At 44.8% G+C, this 20,682-nt stretch overlaps 1 protein-coding gene across 3 annotated transcripts in view; it reads right to left on the bottom strand.

The window, feature by feature from the left end:
* The window catches only part of CACNG7 (calcium voltage-gated channel auxiliary subunit gamma 7), a 193,513-nt gene that overhangs the window by 100,985 nt on the left and 71,846 nt on the right, over positions 1 to 20,682 (bottom strand). For all 3 annotated transcript variants that reach the window (XM_070954447.1, XM_070954444.1, XM_070954446.1), the window contains exon 3: positions 10,542 to 10,646. In XM_070954447.1, the coding sequence (XP_070810548.1) occupies positions 10,542 to 10,646 (105 nt within the window). The remainder of the gene's footprint in view (positions 1 to 10,541; positions 10,647 to 20,682) is intronic.

The raw sequence follows: 20,682 nt of genomic DNA, 5'->3' as shown, positions 1-20,682 counted from the left end.
TATAAGTTAAACTACAAGATACCTATATGGGCAAATCCTAGACACGCAATAGAAAATATAAGTACAGAACAAAAAATGGAGGTGATTACTTATAAAGAACTTCTTTTTATGGAAAGGGGTAAACTGCAATTGAAATCTTTAAATGTATTGAAAGAACAAGGGATAATTTATACTTGGTTTCAGTATGGTCAGCTTCAAGCTAGATGGAGGGAAGATCAAAAAATTGGTGTCATGCAAAATGAGGAAAACCTGGTAAAACAGATTAGAGATCAAAGTCAGATGTATATTAAAAGATTGTATAATGCTTTATTGGAAATAGATTCAGAAACGGAATTGGTTAAAGACTGTATGATAAAATGGGCACAAAACTTTCAAGAACCTGTGATGATGGAAACATGGGAAAAGATTTGGGTTAGAAATGTTAAATTTACGCAAGCACAAAATTTGAGAGAGAATTTTTATAAAATGTTTTACAGATGGCACTTAGATCCTAAAAAATTATCATGTATGTACCCGAATTTGCAAGCTAAATGTTGGAGATGTGAATGTGATGATGCAACTTATTATCATATATGGTGGACTTGTAAGAAAATTAAGGCATTTTGGATAAAAAATTGGTTGGTGATGCAGAACATTTTGAAAAAAAGGTTGAAATTTACTCCTCAATTGTTTTTATTGGGTATAATGACGGATTGTACAGTATTAGAGACTAAATTAATATTGAACTTAATATCAGCAGCTAGGCTGTTGGTAGCGCAATATTGGAAGAAGGACTCTTTGCCTACTATTGAAGAGTGGATATTGAAAGTAACAAACCTAGCAGAAATGGCGAAAATCTCAGCGTATTTGAAGGACCATACACAAGAAAGATACGTATCGGAATGGAGAAGATGGATTGACTATATTCAAAATAAGTATCAGACAAGAAAATATCAAATAGCTTATGAATGAACGTTAAGTATTATGTTATCGACTTCCGGTTTCCTTGTCTTCGGCGACGGCGGCGCTCTTTGAAGCTCCGCCAGCCCCGCCGCCTGTAGAGCCGCTTCGAGACGAAGAAGCGGCTCGAAAACTTCTAAATCCACAGGATTGAAGAAGGAGAGATCGCAGGGCACAGGTTGAGCCCCTGTAACCCCCCAGGGAAGTTTCTGGGGAGAGAACAGGCGTGGCTCCCTCCCAACCTGCTGAAACTCCGGGCGACGTGGGACGATTCTGCTTTTGCAGAACAAGCCGGCTGCAGGAAACTTAAAGCGAAAGAACCAGCTTTAATAAACAGCGAAACTATTGAATCCCGAAATTTGGAAACGCAAGTATTAGCACTTTGTTGACTTTTTAATCTGAGAAAATGCGAGTGAGTGAAAGTGCTTTGAAAAAACATGGCGCCTAGCTTCAGAGTTAACGAGCCAGCGAGTGTGGATTGGTGAAGTTACTTTGCTTTGTTACAAAGTTTCCAAGTTGCTACAAAGTTGCCTTGCTTGTTATAAGAGAAACAACTGGGAAATTTTTCCCTTTTCAATATTGGACTTTGCTTTATTTTAACCCTTATTTGATCAAATCTGGGGGACTTTTTTAGAAGTCTTTGTGCAGGAGGGAAAGGAAAAGGAACTTCCCTCTTTAGAAAAACTAGATCACGAGCCAGGATGGCTTCAAAGAAGCAGGAAGGGAAGGCATTAGGGGGGGGATCCCCCACACACAAACATGAAACGCAACTTCCCCCTGCTCAACAGCTACAAACTCAGAAAAAAGAATTTGATGTGGGAGATTTAAAAGAATTTATTTCTAAAACTTTGGATGATAAATTTCAAAAATCTCAACAGGAGATAGATGATAAACTTCAAAAATCACATCAGGAATTTATGCAGGAAATTAATGAAGTTAAAGACATGGTGAAACAGAATCAAAATAAGGTGACCAAAAAAATTTCAGAAGTGGCGTCTGGCCTGGCAGAATTTATTGGGACAGTTGATTTTAAAGTTGAAGAATTTAAATCAGAAGTTAATGTTAAGATGAAAGACAATGATTATAAAATTGATGAAGTTGACAATAAAATGCAGAGAATCGAAGATGAGATTGTTATGATACAATTCCGGGCGATGGAATTCGCCATACGGCTTCGGGGAATTCGAGAGGAGGAGAGACAGGATTTGAGACAAGTTTGCTCTGAAGCCTTGGCTAAGATTTTACAAGCTAATCCTGATTTGGTATTTCATAAAATAGATAAAATTTACAGAGTGAACTCTTGGGTGGCCAGACAAAGACAACTGCCCAGAGATGTGGTCATATACTTTACTGATAGAGAAATTAGAAATGATATCCTGCAAAAATCTTTTCACACTTCTGTACAAGTGGGGGGTTCACGACTTGAAATTTTTAAAGAATTACCTCCTAAAATGCTGAAAGCTAGAAAAGAATTTGGTTTTCTTGTTAAGGAATTGAAAAATTTACAGATACCCTTCCGGTGGGACGCACCAGCTGGGATAATTTTTAGATATAAGGGAGAAGGATATCGGTTGAATACCGTGGAGAAGGCACAACACTTTTACAGTACTATTCTTAAGGAAAGAACACCATCTCCACGTACATCTACAGTTTTGGAGATTAAGGAGAGTGAAGAGAGGCAATTGAAAGAACAGTCTAAGCAGGAATTAGAAATAGTGCAAGGTGCAGAAGGAGGTTTTCTGAGTGAGCCCTTGTTGGATTCTTCTCCAATTCTGGATTTGATTCAGTTGACTGAAGTTAAAGATCAACGTATAACTAGAGCTCAATCCAAGCTACTTAAACAAAAGCAACAACAACAACAGGAAAGACAAGACAAGAAGGCAGTTAAGAGTACCATACAAGAGAGTGGCGCTATGGGAGGAGCGAGATCGAAGCTTTCGGATGAACTTCAAATATTTTGCTCTGCGCTCCAGAAAGAGGCTGATGACCTTTAAGTGTCTATCTTGGAATGTCAATGGGTTGAATTCAGCACAGAAAAGGAAGAAATTATTTACATATTTGAAACAATTTAATAATGATATAATATGTTTACAAGAAACGCATATTACAACTCAAGATCAAAAATATTTGATAAACTCAAAACTAGGAGCACATTATATATCTTCAACTTCGCAGAAAAAGAATGGTGTGGTTATTTATGTAAATAAAAAATTAACAGCGAAAGTTATAGAAGCAGATCAAGATGGTAGGTTTGTAGCAATTGAATTGCTCACAGCAAATGGTCAAATTCTTTTGATTGGAATTTATGCTCCCAACCAACAACAGGACTATTTTTATAAGATGTTACATACTAAAATATTGCAATGGGACTATAGATCTATTTTAATTATGGGAGACTGGAATGGAGTAATTGATTCTAAACTAGATAAAAAGAGCTTGGCAAAGTCTAGAATTAGACTACCACAGACTTTTTTTGATATGAAAGAAGATATGGAACTAAAAGATGTTTGGAGAATACATAATCCAAATGAATTGGATTACACTTTCTTTTCTGATAGACACAGATCTTTTTCTAGGATTGATTTTATCCTGTTGTCAAATGATCTACTTGTTAAAACAAAAAGAACAAAGATTTTTCCAAGAACTTTGACTGACCATAGCCCTGTATGGATAGAAATTGAGATGGATAAGGTTGAGAGACGTTCTTGGAGATTAAATGAGAACTTGTTTAGATATGAAAAAAATACAATAGAACTTAAAAAGCATTTGAAAGAATTTTTTGAAATAAATTTGAATAAAGGTACCCCAATTGAAATTGTTTGGGATGCAAGTAAAGCTTATATGAGAGGGGTACTTATCTACATGAATTCTAAACATAGACTGTTCCGACAAAAGAAAAGATCTGAGTTGGAAATGGAAATAAAGAATAAAGAACAGTTACTTATTAAAAACCCAACAGATGAAAGAATACGAAGTGCTATAAAACTTTTGAAAGACCAATTTCAAATGCTTATGGCGGAACAAGTTGCAACAAGCCTACAATACGCGAAGCATAATACATTTTGCAACGCTAACAAACCGGGCAGATGGTTGGCTTATACATTGAGGAAAAAACAAAGTACACGGACTATTGATAGTATTGATATTGGAGGGAAAGAAATTTTTCAACAAAAATTAATTAAAGAAGCTTTTGTGGACTATTATACTAAACTATATGCCAAAGAAGAGGTGCAGAATGGACTTATAGAAAAATATTTAAATGATAAGAGAGTTACAAAAATTACTGATCAACAAAAGGAAAGAATGAATTATCCTATAACAGAGGAGGAGATAACAGCAGCAATTAAACAGTTAAAAACAGCCAAAGCTCCTGGCACGGATGGTTTGACTGCAGTGTATTACAAAATTTTACAAGCTGAAATGGTGGGACAACTTAGAGATTTATTTTGCAATATTCAACAAGGGGGTAAAATACCCCCATCTTGGACAACTGCTTATATATCTTTGATACCAAAAGAACAAGTTGGTCCTAAAAAACCAGAGAATTACAGACCAATATCTCTTTTGAACATAGACTATAAAATTTATGCGAAGGTATTAGCCAACAGGTTGATGCCAGTAATTCAAAAGGTGATTCATGAGGACCAAGCGGGATTTATTGAGGGCAGATATATGAAGGACAATGTAAGGCAAGTAATAGACTTATTGGAATATCTTGATAAGAATAAACAGATCCCTGCAGTGCTGGTTTTTCTGGATGCAGAGAAGGCCTTTGATAGAGTGGATTGGAATTTTCTACTAAAGACTTTAAAAAAGATGGGCTTTGGGGACCAATTTATACAGGCGATCTCAGCAATTTATCAAGAGCAAAAAGCACAGATTATTATTAATGGAAGTCTGACGACAGAGTTTAAAATTGAAAAAGGAACAAGACAGGGATGTCCGTTGTCCCCACTTTTATTTATTTTAACATTGGAAGTCTTGCTAAATACAATACGGGACTCTAAAATTTTGAAAGGTATAATGATAAGGCAAGAGGATTATAGAATAAAGGCATTTGCAGATGATCTGGTTGTTACCCTATCACAACCAATGGAATCAATAATTTTGATGAACGACATTATACAAGACTATGGTAGAGTTTCAGGTTTTAGACTGAATTCAAAAAAGACTAAAATGATAGTTAAAAATATGACACAAGATCGTAAACATGAGCTTGAAAGGAGGGCAGGTTTTGAAATTGTACCTAAGGTAAAATATCTTGGAGTTCAGGTTGCAGAATCAAACATGAAATTGTTCCAAAATAATTATGAGGTGTTGTGGCGAGAGGTCCAGAAAGACATGGAGACTTGGAAAAAGCTGCAACTGTCTTTACTTGGAAGAATAGCAGCAGTTAAGATGAACATTTTGCCAAGATTTCTGTTTTTGTTTCAAATGATTCCGGTGCTTAAAAGTGATAAACAACTGAAAGTTTGGCAGTCTGGTGTGAATAAGTTTGTCTGGAACGAGAAGAAGCCGAGAGTGAAATTGAAAATTATGCAAGATGTTCCAGAAAGAGGAGGTCTTAAACTCCCAAACCTACAGTTATATTATGATGCAGCAGCTTTAACTTTAACAAGTGATTGGTTTGGAAGTAAAAAGACTGGAATACTGAATGCAGAAAGTTTTGATCTTGAATTTGGATGGCATGCTTATTTATTTTATGACGACAAAGTAGATAAAGTATTTAAAAGTCATATACTTAGAGAATCTTTGATGAGAGTTTGGAAGAAGCACCGACTCAAATGGGATTACAAAATACCGTTATGGCTGGATCTTGGTCATACTATGTGGAATACAAATATAATGTCACTCGGGGGGTTTTTATATAAAGAGGTTCTTTTCACAGATGCGGGCAGATGGCAGTTGAAGACATTACAGACACTGTTGGATGAAGGAATTAATTTAACTTGGTTACAATATAATCAACTACAATTGAGATGGAAAGAGGACCAAAAAACTGGTATTATGTTGCATGAGGAAGAATTGGTTAGACATATAAGAGAGAAAGGTCCAATGCATATTAAAAGGCTTTATAATGTTTTGCTAGAAAGGGATTCAGAAACTGAATTAGTTAAAGATTGTATGATTAAGTGGGCACAAAATTTCGAAGAACCAGTGATGTTGGAAACATGGGAAAAAATTTGGGTTCAGAATGTTAAATTTACACAGTCGCAGAACCTGAGGGAAAATTTTTATAAAATGTTTTATAGATGGCATTTAGATCCTAAAAAGTTGTCATGTATGTACCCTAATGTTCAGCCAAAATGTTGGAGATGCGAATGTTTGGATGCTACGTATTATCATGTTTGGTGGACCTGTAGGAAAGTTAAGGCTTTTTGGATAAAAATATGGTGGGTTATGCAGAATGTTTTGAAGAAAAAAATTCAATTCTCTCCACAATTGTTTTTATTGGGTATAGTTAAGGGTTTTACACGGGGTGAAATAAAACTAATATTGTATATGATAACAGCAGCAAGATTGTTGATAGGTAAATATTGGAAGAATGAAGCTTTGCCTACTATCGAGGAATGGACTTTGAAGATGGCTAGTTTTGCAGAGATGGCGAAGATTTCAGCATATTTAAAGGATTGTTCACAAGAGACTTATGAATGGGAATGGAAAAGGTGGATAGAATATGTTCAGAACAAATACCAAACTAGAAAGTATCAAATAGCTTTTATTTGAAAATAATGTATTAGAAATATCTTAATGTAAAGAGAAAAAGAGGAAAAATTATATAGGGGGAGGGATGGGTTCAGGTTTATATATCAGTGTTATTAGTTATGAGTACATAATAGGGAAGTCTGGGGGGGGGAGGATTAGGGAGGGTTAGGGAGGACGGGAAGTTTGGGGAGGGAGGTGGGGGGGTGAAAAAAAAAGGGGTGAAAATGTAATTGTAAAACTTTTGCAATAAAAAAAAAAAAGTATTATGTTATCTATAGTGGAGTTACTGTAAGGTTTCAGGGGGGGGTTAGTAGTCTGAGGATAAGTAGGTTAATCTAGTTTATGATTGTTAAATGAAACACCTTGTATTTTGCTCTGGGAAGTCTGGGGGGGAGGGTGGGATGAGGGGAGGGAAAGGGTGGGGGGAATATGGGGGGGGGAAGAAATTTTTTGCTTTTTGTAAAACTTTTCAATAAAAAAAAAAGCACAGATTAACTTTTAATCTGTTTCTCACAAAAAGTCCAGCAATGGTTCATATCACTTTAATTACTATTTGTTAAGGAAACCATAACTGATACACTTGAAGCATTGTGCAATACAATCTGACCAGAAACAAGAAATTTGACAAGCCTAATGTACAATGCTTGATAGTAGCATTATAAAAAGACTTCCATGAAATGTTTAAACACTCAGAATTTTTAAATCTGGCAATCTTATGTCAAAAATGGCTAAAGTTGCAAATCAGGGACATTTTTAACATATAGTTCTTTTATATTTTTAAACATAATCTTAATAGATTGCATTCATGCTAACTTAATTACCTTTACTTCCCACTGAAAATAATAGAAATATTAATCATGCCAATTATTTTATTACTTACTTTTTAAAGATCTTACTTTTTTGAAGATCTCCAGAGGTCCAGAAGAGGCCAACCCACTGGCAGAGAAGCCAAAGTGTTTTATTCAGATGATGGTGAAGCTGTAAGAACTTGAAATCTAAGGAAAACGTTTTCACCATTGAGTAAAACATTTCGGCTGGGGCCATGTGACCAGCAGGCCTAGGCCTGGAAGCACAGCTTCCTGCTTCAGGGATTGAGGCAGCAACAGCAGCAGCCAATGAAAGGAGAGGTAGCTTCCTTTGTCTCATAGGGCTGATGCAAGGCCCTTGTTGATTGGCTGCCATGCCCCAATCCCTGAAGCTGCTCATTTGAACTAGCCAGTCAGCAGCAAGCAGACTGGGCCTAAACTAAGCCAGACCAGACTGAGCAAAAACTAGGCCTGCAGGGCCTCATGGCAGAGAAGCCGAAGTCTTTTATTCAGATGGTGTTGTGACCCAGGCCCAAGTAAGTAGTAGGAAAATCAGTCAGTGAAAAAAACAAACAAACTTTATTTGAACAGCTGAGAATTACTTCATTCCCAGCGTCGTTCAACTAAATTAAAGCAAATTCCTCCCATCACAAATTCCTCAGTCCTATTGCAAACCTTAGTCCAATTAGGCAAACTGCCAAAGGCCTTTCTTGGCAAACGTTCAGAAGTCACAGATACAAAAATAAATACAAGACGTAGACGAAGAAGAAGACGAAGCTACCAACATTGTTTTCCAGCAAAGAGGCCAAGAGCCGTTGCTGGTCTTTTAAGCCTTATGGGAGGGGCCAATCATCTCTTGGCCCTACTCCCGAGTTGTCCTCTTTGCTTGAGCTGCTCTTGCCTTCTGGCAGCTCTTCTCATGCGTGCATTAGGAACAGGCTACTCCTGTTACTCTGCCTCACTCCTATCAGTCTCTGGAGGCTCTGGAGTCGGCACCTCACTCCCCGATGGCCTTGGCCCCATCTCTGCCTCAGACACAGAGCCCTCATCCGGGCCTTCCCCAGCCTCCAGGACTGGCCCATGTTCTTCGTCAGCCTCATCGCTGTCTGACTCCGCTGCCAGCTCCGCAGGCTGCTGGCAGACCACAACAGATGGGGAAAGCTGTTTTCCTTACATCTCATGTTCTTACAGCTTCACCATCTTCGGAATAAAACACTTTGGCTTCTCTGCCATGTGACTCAGCCTCTTCTGCAGCTCTTCGAAAAGTAAGTATAGTAAAACCATGGGAAATGGGGTGGGGGGGCGGATCGGGCCCAGGAACTCTCCATTTCGGTCTGTAACAGGCTGGGGGATCCCTAGGAAGGCCCGGACAGGGCCCGAATGGGTGGATTGGGGTCAGGAACACTCCATTTTGGCCTGTAACAGGCCGTTCACACCAACAAAGAGGTGAAGGAAGGCTCACCAGACAGGCAGGTAGCTGGGCCGCGTTGGAGGCAGCGGAGAATGGCGAAGGAAGGCTCGGCAGGGATCTGGGCCGCATCAGAGGCCGGGGCAAAGGCAGGCAAGCTGGTTGGCCTGCAGAGACCGTGTGGTCAAGACAAGCAGCCAGACAGAGCAGCAGCAGCAGCTATGCCAGGCAAGCGGACAAGATGAGGAGTGACTGAGCGGGGCAGGGAGAGCGGGGAGAGCCAGAATTGTTACTACCGGTTCGCCCAAACTGCCCAGAACCAGCTGAATCCCACCACTGGGGGGATGACCCACAAGAGAACAGAGGGACTAGATCCATTAGGACAGATGGATGGGGCACACTTGGTCACAGTCAAGTGGAGGCCTGCACTGCTCAGATCAAGAGATCAACTGAATCTGGGTTGGGTAGATGTCCCAGCCCAACAGCTGAGAGGTGGCCAGAGACAGTGTTTGACTTATTTACCAATATGGTGCTCAGCACAGAAACCTGGCTCCATTTTTATGGATTGATTGATTTGATTTCTATCCTGCCTTTATTCTTATCCAACTCACAGTGGCATACATACTCCTGTGAGGTGGGTTGGGCTGAGAGAGGGGGACTGGTCCAAAGTCACTCAACTGACTTTCATGCCTAAGGTGGGACTAGAACTCATAGGTTGCTGGTGATTGGCCCAAAGTCACCTAGCTGGCTTTGATTCCTAAGGGGGGACTAGAACTAGGTAAGTCCTGTAGTTTCTGACATGCACCCCAGCCATAGGGGGCTTAGTGCCCAGGTCCTCGGTCATTGCCCCTTCTGTACATGGCAGGTTTCTCTTAAATGCTATGGACAAACCATTGGCAAACCAGGATTCAACCCCGAAGCTGTGTCTTGAAATCCAGCTGTTTTTGGGGGTGGGGATGCCCCTCCCGCCACTCTGTCAGTTGCCCGACTTGCCAGTTGCCCTGAACTGTTTCTGCTGCTGTTGGACAGACAGGGAAGGGCCAGGCAGGGCAAGAAAGTTGGTGGTCTCTCTCTCTCCCCTCCAAGTGTGTCTCTTTTAGTACATTTAGTGCCCTTTTCCTCAACTGCAAAGTGTGCAAATACTTTTTCTCATCTGTGAAAATTAACAACTCTGTATTGAGGCTGACTCATAAACATTTCTGACTTATAAGAACTCAAAATACATGTCATCACCGTAATGCTGGAAGAGGCAGGCTTGCAACCTTAACTTTTGTGAGCAGGTGGCAGCCAAGGGTTAACGTAATACTGTTTGTGGTTGTCGTTGCTAAAATCTTGGAAATGATGGAGATGTGCATCTGATGTGGATAAAATAAATAATGGCAAGGAATGCATTGAGGGCTGAGATTTCTGTCCTTTAAATGGAAGAAATCTGTATTTTATGTGCAAGACCTTTCAGGTAATGAACTTGCAATTGTGTGAATAGCTTTAAAAATTAAAGGTGGGCTGACATATAAATTAGGAACCAGGGGGTATATATGGGTGCACAGGGTCATACTGTATGTAGAGCTTTTCCTTCGGCTGCTGTGCTGATTTGGCTCACCTCTCCAATATGCACCTAATATTAATTTATCCATTGTTAATGCTGGGAATCACATCATGTCTTAGATGTCTTATCTACTTACTGAGGATATTTTCTGTGTTCTCCGTAACAAGGGGCCCTTCAGGATCAGGGTCAGGCCTCGGCTCGAGGAAGTATTCAGAAGCCACACAGCTGCCTTTTTTCTGACCTAGAAAGAGAGACAATGCATAAAAATTCACATAGCAAAAGTGGCCCATATTGGACAGAGTTTCTGAACCTCAGCAAGTTTAAGAAGTGTGGACTTCAACTCCCAGAATTCTCTATCCAGCACAGCTGGGGATTCCCAGGAGAATTCTGGGAATTGAAGTCAATACGTCTTACAGTTGCTGAGGTTCAGAAACATTGGCATGGGACCTTCAGGGAAAAAATTTGTGGAAGGAAGTCCCAAATCAGCAAGGTCAAATTACTTTTGTTGTTGTTAGTTGTGAAGTCGTGTCCAACCCATTGCTACCCCATGGACAACGTTCCTCCAGGCCTTCCTGTCCTCTACCATCCTCTGGAGTCCATTTAAGCTCACGCCTACTGCTTCAGTGACTCCATCCAGCCACCTCAATCTCTGTCGTCCCCTTCTTCTTTTGCCCTCAATCTTTCCCAGCATTAGGCTCTTCTCCAGTGAGTCCTTCCTTCTCATTAGGTGGCCAAAGTATTTGAGTTTCATCTTCAGGATCTGGCCTTCTAAAGAGCAGTCAGGGTTGATCTCCTCTAGGACTGACCGGTTTGATCGCCTTGCAGTCCAAGGGACTCGCAGGAGTCTTCTCCAGCATCATGGTTCAAAGGCCTCAATTCTTTGGCACTCAGCCTTTCTTATGGTCCAACTTTCACAGCCATACATTGCAACTGGGAAAACCATAGCCTTGACTATACACACTTTTGTTGGCAGGGTGATGTCTCTGCTTTTTAGTATGCTGTCTAGATTTGCCATAGTTTTCCTCCCCAGGAGCAAGCGTCTTTTAATTTCTTGGCTGCAGTCTCCATCTGCGGTGATTTTGGAGCCCAGGAAAATAAAATCTGTCATTACCTCCATTTCTTCCCCATCTATTTGCCAGGAATTGAGAGGGCTGGATGCCATGATCTTAGTTTTCGTAATGTTGAGTTTCAAGCCAACTTTTGCATTATCCTTCTTCACTCACATCAAGAGGCTCTTTAGTTCCTCTTCACTTTCTGCCATTAGAGTGGTATCATCTGCATATCTGAGGTTGTTGATATTTCTCCCGGCAATCTTAATTCCAACTTTTTATTCATCTAGCCCCGCCTTTCTCATGATGTGCTCTGCATATAAGTTAAATAGGCAGGGCGACAGTATACAGCCTTGCCGGACTCCTTTCCCAATTTCGAACCAATCAGTGGTTCCATGTCCAGTTCTCACTGTTGCTTCTTGACCCGCATATAGGTTTCTCAAGAGACAAATAAGATGGTCTGGTACTCCCATCACTTTAAGAACTTGCCACAATTTGTTGTGATCCACACAATCAAAGGCTTTAGCATAGTAAATGAAGCAGAAGTAGATGTTTTTCTGGAACTCCCTAGCTTTCTCCGTGATCCAGTGTATGTTGGCAATTTGAACTCTGGTTCCTCTGCCTCTTCGAAATCCTGCCTGTACTTCTGGTAGTTCTCGATCCACATACTGCTAGAGCCTAGCTTGTAGGATTTTAAGCATAACCTTACTAGCATGTGAAATGAGTGCAATGGTGCGATAGTTTAAACATTCTTTGGCATTGCCTTTCTTTGGAATTGGAATGTAAACTGACTTTTTCCAATCCTGTAGCCACTGTTGAGTTTTCCTAATTTGCTGGTAAATTTAGTGTAGCACTTTTACTGCATCGTCTTTTAAGATTTTGAATAGCTCAGCTGGAATACTGTCCCCTCCACTACCTTTGTTGTTCAGATTTCCTAAGGCTCATTTGACTTCACATTCTAGGATGTCTGGCTCGAGGTCAGTGACCACCCCATCGTGGTTATCAGGGACGTAGCTCGTTCTTGTATAGTTCTGTGTAATTTTGCCACCTCTTCTTAATCTCTTCTGCCTCTGTTAGGTCCCTGCCATTTTGGTCCTTTACCATACCCATCTTTGCATGAAACATTCCCTTCATATCTCCAATTTTCTTGAAGAGATCTCTGGTCCTCCCTATTCTATTGTTTTCTTCTATTTCTTTGCACTGTTCATTTAAGAAGGCATTCTTATCTCTTCTAGCTATTCTCTGGAATTCTGCATTCAATTGTGTGTGTCTTTCTCTTTCTCCCTTGCCTTTCACTTCCCTTCTTTCCTCAGCTATTTGCAAAGCTTCCTCAGACAGCCATTTTGCTTTCTTGCCTTTCTTTTTCTTTGGGATGGTTTTAGTTGCTACCTCTTGTACAATGTTGCGAACCTCCATCCATAGTTCTTCAGGCACTCTGTCTATCAGATCTAATTCCTTAAATCTATTTGTCACCTCTACTGTATATTCATCAGGGATATGATTTAGTTCATACCTGAGTGGCCTAGCGCTTTCCCCTACTTTCTTCAATTTAAGCCTACATTTTGCAACGAGAAGCTCATGATCTGAGCCACAGTCAGCTCCTGGTCTTGTTTTTACTGACTGTAAAGAGCTTTTCCATCTTTGCCTGCAGAGCACATAGTCCATCTGATTTCTGTGTTGACCGTCTGGTGATGTCCATGTGTAAAGTTGTCTCTTGGGTTGTTGGAAAAGAGTGTTTGCTATGACCATCGTATTCTCTTGACAAAATTCTATCAGCCCAGAGGAGACAACCGGGGCCTCACCGGGCCGATAGTTGAGCTATAGGCATGGTTCAAGCACCTGACCAAGCTACACTGTGGACCCCAGGGATGTGGCCTCAACAGGAGATCTGGGGTCCCCCACCAATACAGGCCACCTTTGATGGCAGCTCTGACCGGGTGGCCCTCTTCCTCAGGCAGATCATCAACCATATGGATCTTTACAGACGCTTTTACTCATCCCAGTGGGTGAGGGTAGTGGCGGTCATGGCAGTGTTGACAGGGGAGGCTACGGATTGGGTGGCTGATCTCCATAGTGACCACGCCAGAGAACTGGTGAATATGGGACTTTTCCTAGAAGCGCTGAGAGCAAGGTTCGAAGATGAGTCCTGGGCACAGATGGCAGAGGGGGAGCTCATGGTGCTGAAGCAGAGGGGTCAGTCGGCAAAGGAGTACGTGTGTGACTTCTGTAAGATCACCAGGAGGCTGAGAGCATGGCCAGAGCATTTATTGGTCCATCAATTTCATATGGGCCTGGACCGAGACCTCCGGCAAGCATGTGTGTTGTGACCCAGGCCCAAGTAGTTAGTATTAAATACAAACAGTTCAAAAACAAACAGACTTTATTAGAACATCTGAGAATTAACTCATTCTCACCGTAGTTCAAACTAAATTAAAGCAAATTCTTCAAAACATCATTCCTCAGTTTATCACCGACCTTGGGATAATTAGGCAAACTGCCAAAGGCTTTTCTTGGCGAAAGTTCAGAAGCAGAAGACGCTGACAAGAAATGAATACAGTGAAACAAAAAGCAATTCTCTCAACGTTGTTTTCTGGCAAAGAGGCCAAGAGCCGTTGCTGGTCTTTTAAGCCTTATGGGAGGGGCCAATCATCTCTTGGCCCTACTCTTGAGTTGTCCTGTCTGCTTTATCTGCTCCTGCCTTCTGGCAGCTCTTCTCATACGTGCACTAGGAACAGGCTCCTCCTGTTCCTCTGCCTCTCTACTGTCAGCCTCTGGAGGCTCTGATGTCCGCACATCACTCCCCGATGGCCCTGGCCCCATCTCTGCCTCCGACGCAGAGCCCTCATCCGGGCCTTCCCCAACCTCCAGGACTGGCCCATGTTCTTCCTCAGCCTCATCGCTGTCCGACTCCGCTGCCAGCTCCACAGGCTGCTGGTGGACCACAACACTCCCTTACCGCAGGGCCCTTCCCCCAGGTCTGACGATCTGGATGCGGCCGTGATGGGAATTGGTCATGGAAGGCTTTCACCAAGAGAGGTGCATGTACGGAGGTCGCATCCTCCCAGGTGAAGTCCTCCGGCCCATATCCTTTCCACTCAATGAGATACTGGAACCGTCCTTTTAGCCACCGGGCATCCCGAATGATGGTGACCTCGTACTCAGGTGGTTCATCTCCATCTCGTGGCACTGGTTGGGGACTGTCAGGTTGGCGGAGCGGACAGGCTGGTTGTTCTGGGATGAGGGATCTATGAAAGACTGGGTGGACACGGATCGAGCATGGCAAGGTCAGGTGGTAGGCGGCTGGGTTAATAACCGTCTCCACAGGGAACGGACCAAGGTACCGGTGGTCTAGCTTCTTGACCGGCCAGTCTGACAGAAGGTGCCTAGTGGACAACCAAACCCGATCCCCAACAGCCAATGGCGACATCTCCCACCGAGATCGGTCCGTGACACTCTTATAGTCCTCTTTGGCTTTCTCTAGATACCATCGCACCAACTGATGGACGGTCTGCAACTCGGACAGGTAGTCATTAGCTGCCGGTACCGGGGAGTTGAGTTGCATGAGGGGAAAGAACCGAGGATGGTATGCCATATTAGTCAGGAAAGGGGTTGTTTGCGTGGAGGTGTGCTGCGAGTTTTTGAACGCGAACTCTGCTACTGCCAAATAGTCACGAAGCAGTGCAGGTATTGCTCCAGAATGCCGATAACATTTTCAGTCCCACCGTCGGTTTCCGGATGATGTGCTGATGACAGGCAGATTTTCACATCCAAGGCCGTCATCAGCCCTTTCCAAAACTGGGCTATAAATTGAAGCCCTCTGTCCAAAACGACCCTATCAGGTAGGCCATGCAGCCGGAAGATGTGTTGGATAAACATGTGGTCGGTGTCGAGCCTGATCTCCTGCTCAACAACACATGGGAGGAGGAGGAGAGGAAGCCATGGGAATGCGACCCAAAGATACCTGAAAGCATGGGGGTACTCTTCATAGGGGCTGGTGATGGTGGCACAGGGTGTTTAGGTGACCGGACGCATCGGGAGAGAGGATCGGCAGTGAATGGAAGGATCACGGACAAGCAGAGGAGTCAGCAGCATTTGATGACATCACGGACCGGCACATGGATGACTAATGGCCCGTTTGAATGCCTCACTCAGCTGGATATAGCTCAGCTGTTCCTTATGTGTGTGGGATGGGTGGAGCCTGCGTGGACAGATAAAAAACGCTGAGAGGCAGTTGCTCTCAGTGCCAACTTTAAACTAATGTAACTTAGCGTTGCCATGGAGCTGCCTTGCAGCTGCAATAAACCATTTGCCAACTCCAGTTTCACAGTGGATTGTTTGGGGCTGTCAAGCTTTGTTTAGGAACGCTGAGAGGCGGTGGCACGAGCCATTGGTAACCCCCGACATGGGATGAAATGTGCCATCTTCATCAGTATTTCCACCACCACGAACACAGTTGTGAATCCAGAAGACGGAGGCAAATCTGTGAAGAAGTCCATGGAAATGGCACCCCAGGGTCTTTCTGGTGTCGGCAATGGCTGAAGCAGTGAATCCCATTGCCGACTTGGCCTGACGGCAGCGAACACAGAACGTGACATAAGCCTGGACATCGTGTCACAATCGGGGCCACCAAAAAGTGCGGGAAACTAGATGTAATGTCTTAAAGAGGCCGAAGTGCCCCACCGCAGGATTATCATGGCACTGCGACAAGATAAGTCCCTGGAGCAGCCCCACCGGCATGTAGAGCCTGTCTTGGTACCGCAGGAGTTCCTCGTGAAACATCCATGGAGAGGTGAGCCCCATCCCTTCCTTCCGTTGCTCCACGTAAGCATCGTGCCACTGCGCTTTCCGTAACTGAGCCCGTAAATCCACTGGTTCCTGAACCGCAGAGAAAGACTCTACAGGCAACACCGTCCGGAGCGGAAGCGGGTCTTCGATGTTGGAATACTCCGGTTTCCGCGAGAGCACATCCGGCCTTTGGTTGCAACCACTGGGGATGTATGTCACACGGAAATTGAACCGGGCAAAGAAGAGGGACCACCGAATCTGCCGTTGGTTCAGTTTCCGGGCGGTCTGTAGGAACTCCAAGTTTTTATGGTCCGTCCGGACTTCAATTTGATGCCGGGCCCCCTCCAGAAGATGTCTCCAGGCCTCAAACGCCGTCTTAATGGCCAGTAACTCCTTCTCCCAGATGGTGTAATTGTGCTTGGAAGGGTTAAGCTTCTGCAAATAATAGGCGCAAGGGAAGAGGGTACCGCCAGATGCGCGAGCCTGGAGCAACACCGCACCAACAGCAACATCCAATGCATCTGCTTCCACCACAAACAGATGGTGGAGGTCAGGATGCTTCAAGATAGGCTCCTTCACGAAGGCCTGTTTCAAGGCCTGGAATGCCTGCTGCTCGGGGGTACCCCACCGGAACAGAACTTTTTTCTGCAGAAGCTGAGTGAGTGGCACGGTCAAGGCAGCAAAGCCGGGGATAAAAGTCCAATAGTAGTCGGCGAACCCGAGGAGGCGCTGGACATCCTTCACTCGTCGAGGTTGCCAACTACACAAAGAGTCCACCTTGTTCGGCTCCATGGCAATGCCCTTGGGAGAGATGCGATGTCCCAGGAACTCGGTGGACTGGAAAAATTGGCATTTCTCCAGTTTAGCATACAGATGATGCTCCCGAAGACGTTGCAGGACCAGGTGGAGGTGCTGTTGGTGGCTCTCCCGGGAAGGAGAGTAAATCAGAATGTTGTCCAAGTAAATGATGACAAACTTGTCCAAGAGGTCCCTAAAAATGTCATTCATGAAATGTTGGAAGATGGCAGGAGCATTGGTCAGCCCAAATGGCATGACTGTATACTCAAAATGTCTGTAATGGGTGCTGAACGCCGTCTTCCATTCATCCCCGGGACGGATCCGAACAAGATTATAAGTCCCTCACAAGTCCAATTTAGTGAACACGGTAGAAGCCATTCCAAAAGTTCGGGAATAAGGGGCAGAGGATACCGGTTGCGCACTGTGATGGCATTTAACTTGCGGTAGTCACAACAAAGCCCCAAGTCTCCGGTCTTCTTTTTCACGAACAGGACCGGGGTGGACAATGGCGATGACAAGAGCCGGATAAAACCCCGAGCCAGGTTTTTGTCCACAAAGTCCCATAACGCGGCCAACTTCAGGTCCAGCATCGAATACAAACGCCCCACTGGGAGTGGCGTATTCGGAATCAAATCAATGGGGCAGTCATATGGCCAGTGCAGGGGCAATTGGTCTGCCTCCTGCTCACTGAAAACATCCGCAAAATCCTTGAGGTCGGAAGGCAAGGACAGCCTGGTTGGACCCAGCAGCTGGCCTGCGCAGACTTGGTGGGTGTGGTCCACACATTGCAGGCTTGGAAAAGAGATGAAGTTCTGGGACCAATAGATCTGCGGGTCGTGTGTCCGGAGCCAAGCCAAGCCCAAAACCACGGGAAAATGCAGGCCAGAGGTAATATAAAACTGAATGGCCTCCTCATGAGACCCGATGGTCAGGCGCAAGGGTTGCGTGATGGCCGTAATAGGCCAAGACAGAAGCACCCGGCCATCAATGGTCTCCATGAGCATGGGAGGATCCAATGGACACTGAGGGACTGCATATTTGGCTACAAACGCCGTGTCCATAAAATTAGTTGTAGCTCCAGAGTCCACCAAGGCGTGAGCTGGAATCCCCTGCAGACTATTGGACAGGAAGACTTTTGCCACCAAAATCAAATACCGGGGGGGTCCGGGCTCCACATCTGCTGGGCATGCCTTGGTATTAGTGCACGCCCGACCGAGTGTCTCCCCTAGATCGGGCTTAGGGGATTTTCCGACAGGGTTTTCTGTGGGTTTGGGGCAGGCCCAGGAGCCGACTCCCCTCGTTGTTTCTTTGGGCAAGAGGCGGCCATGTACCCGGGTTCCCCGCAATACAAACACAACCCCCCTGATCGTTGTCTATTTTTCTCGGCCGACAGACGAGGTCTGGCTGCACCTGTTTCCATGGGCTCCTCCCATGGAGCCAGGGTCTCACGCCGGACCGGAACCACACGGGTCTCCTGGCAGGCATGGCAACTGGTATCTGCAACCGGGTGTCGATCCCAAGTCACAGATGTACCAGCGCATTGAGGGTCAGAGGGATATCAACCCGGACCAGCTCATCCTGCAACTCCTCCAATAAGCCATCCTGGAACGTGTCCATGAGGGCTGCCTCATCCCAGGCCGAATCCTGGCTAAGCAGCCGAAACTCACTGATATATTCCTGCAGTGGTTTCCGGCCCTACTTCAGAGTCTTCAGTCGTCTGGTGGCAGTCTGCATTGTGATGGGGTCCTCGTACATAAGTCTGAGATGCTCACAAAACCCCATGAAATGGTCCAACAGAGGACTAGCCTGGACCAGCAGGGGCATGGCCCAGTGAGCTGCAGAGCCGGAGAGCAGGCTGAGTACAAACCCCACTTTATCCCGGTCAGTGAGGAAGTCCTCCATTCTCAGGCTGATAAAAAGCTGGCATTGTCCCATAAAAGCAGGAAACATGGCTTGAGTGCCGTCAAACTTGTCTGGCACAGCAACATGACATCTTCTACGGGGAGGGGGAGAAGCTGGAGCTTGGAGCTAAGCCATCTGTGCAGCTAACAAAGCTACTTGCTGCTGAAGCTGCGCGTTCTCAGCACGGAGCTGCTCCATTATGATAGAGGTTTGTTAATAATTATCCTTGTTGGGCCGGAAAACAAAATGTTGTGACCCAGGGCCAAGTAGTTAGCATTAAATACAAACAGTTCAAAAACAAACAGACTTTATTAAAACAGCTGAGAATTAATTCATTCTCAGTGTATTCTAAATGAAATGAAAGCAAAATCTTTAAAACACCAGTCTTTGGTTTATCACTGACCTTGGGATAATTAGGCAAACTGCCAAAGGCTTTTCTTGGCAAAAGTTCAGAAGCAGAAGACGCTGACAAGAAATGAATACAGTGAAACAAGAAGCAATTCTCTCAACGTTGTTTTCTGGCAAAGAGGCCAAGAGCCGTTGCTGGTCTTTTAAGCCTTATGGGAGGGGCCAATCATCTCTTGGCCCTACTCTTGAGTTGTCCTGTCTGCTTTATCTGCTCCTGCCTTCTGGCAGCTCTTCTCATACGTGCACTAGGAACAGGCTCCTCCTGTTCCTCTGCCTCTCTACTGTCAGCCTCTGGAGGCTCTGATGTCCGCACATCACTCCCCGATGGCCCTGGCCCCATCTCTGCCTCCGACGCAGAGCCCTCATCCGGGCCTTCCCCAGCCTCCAGGACTGGCCCATGTTCTTCCTCAGCCTCATCGCTGTCCGATTCCGCTGCCAGCTCCGCAGGCTGCTGGCGGACCACAACAATGTGTATACCAGGGATTACCACCCCGTCTAGCCGACTGGTTCCGGGCAGCTTTAGACTTGGACGTTGGACTGAGGGAATTCTGGCCACGGGGAGATTGAGGACCAAGTCAGCAGAGAAGGCCTGGGGACAGGGCAACACCTCCCAGGGACGCAAGGCCCACTGTAGTGGCCCCAGAGGCTATCGACCAGGCCCAGAGGCCGCTATTCCGCTGTTTCAGGTGTAACCAGGTAGGGCACCTTTCAGCGGAGTATCCAACTCCACCACCACGGATGCCGGCTCCAAAACCATCACCATCCGGGGGGAAGGCCAGGGAACGACACCGCTCGACTCCTGAACGATCCCAGGTCACAACGCAGACACTTCCAGCAAACGCCCAGACACCAACCCGGGAGGTCAGAGTCTCGCCAGGAACTGGATGATTCCTGTTTGTGTCCGGTGACAGTGATGACGAGGACCTTCAGGATCCGATGGGGAGCGATCCAGTTCATCCCTTTGTGATCCTGGTGATAATCCGGAACATTCACACCTCCCAAGGTGTTAGGCATGGTGCTTTGGTTGATTCAGGGTGCACTCGGTGCCTAATACGCCGTGCCATGGTCGGCGAGTTGGGGGTGCGCATGATGAGGATGCGTCAGCCCATTAAGTTTGAACAGATGGAAGGATCCATGCTGGGGGGGGGCAGCTACCCATTTCACAGAACCGGTTTGATTAGAAATAGGAGATCACTGGGAGAACATCAGGTTTATTATAGTGGAAAAAATGATTGAGCCTATCATTTTAGGGTTAACCTGGCTGGACAAGTGGGAACCTACCATCTGGTGGGAAGGAGGGTTCCGGAAGTTAAGGATGGCGATCGGTCCTGAGCT

This window comes from Pituophis catenifer, unplaced genomic scaffold, assembly GCF_029215685.1.
Source record: "Pituophis catenifer annectens isolate HBS135680 unplaced genomic scaffold, rPitCat1.0.hap2 SCAF_15, whole genome shotgun sequence".
NCBI classification, from domain to species: domain Eukaryota; kingdom Metazoa; phylum Chordata; class Lepidosauria; order Squamata; family Colubridae; genus Pituophis; species Pituophis catenifer.
Note: the sequence above shows the minus strand (reverse complement) of the source record. Positions and strands in the feature narration are given on the sequence as shown.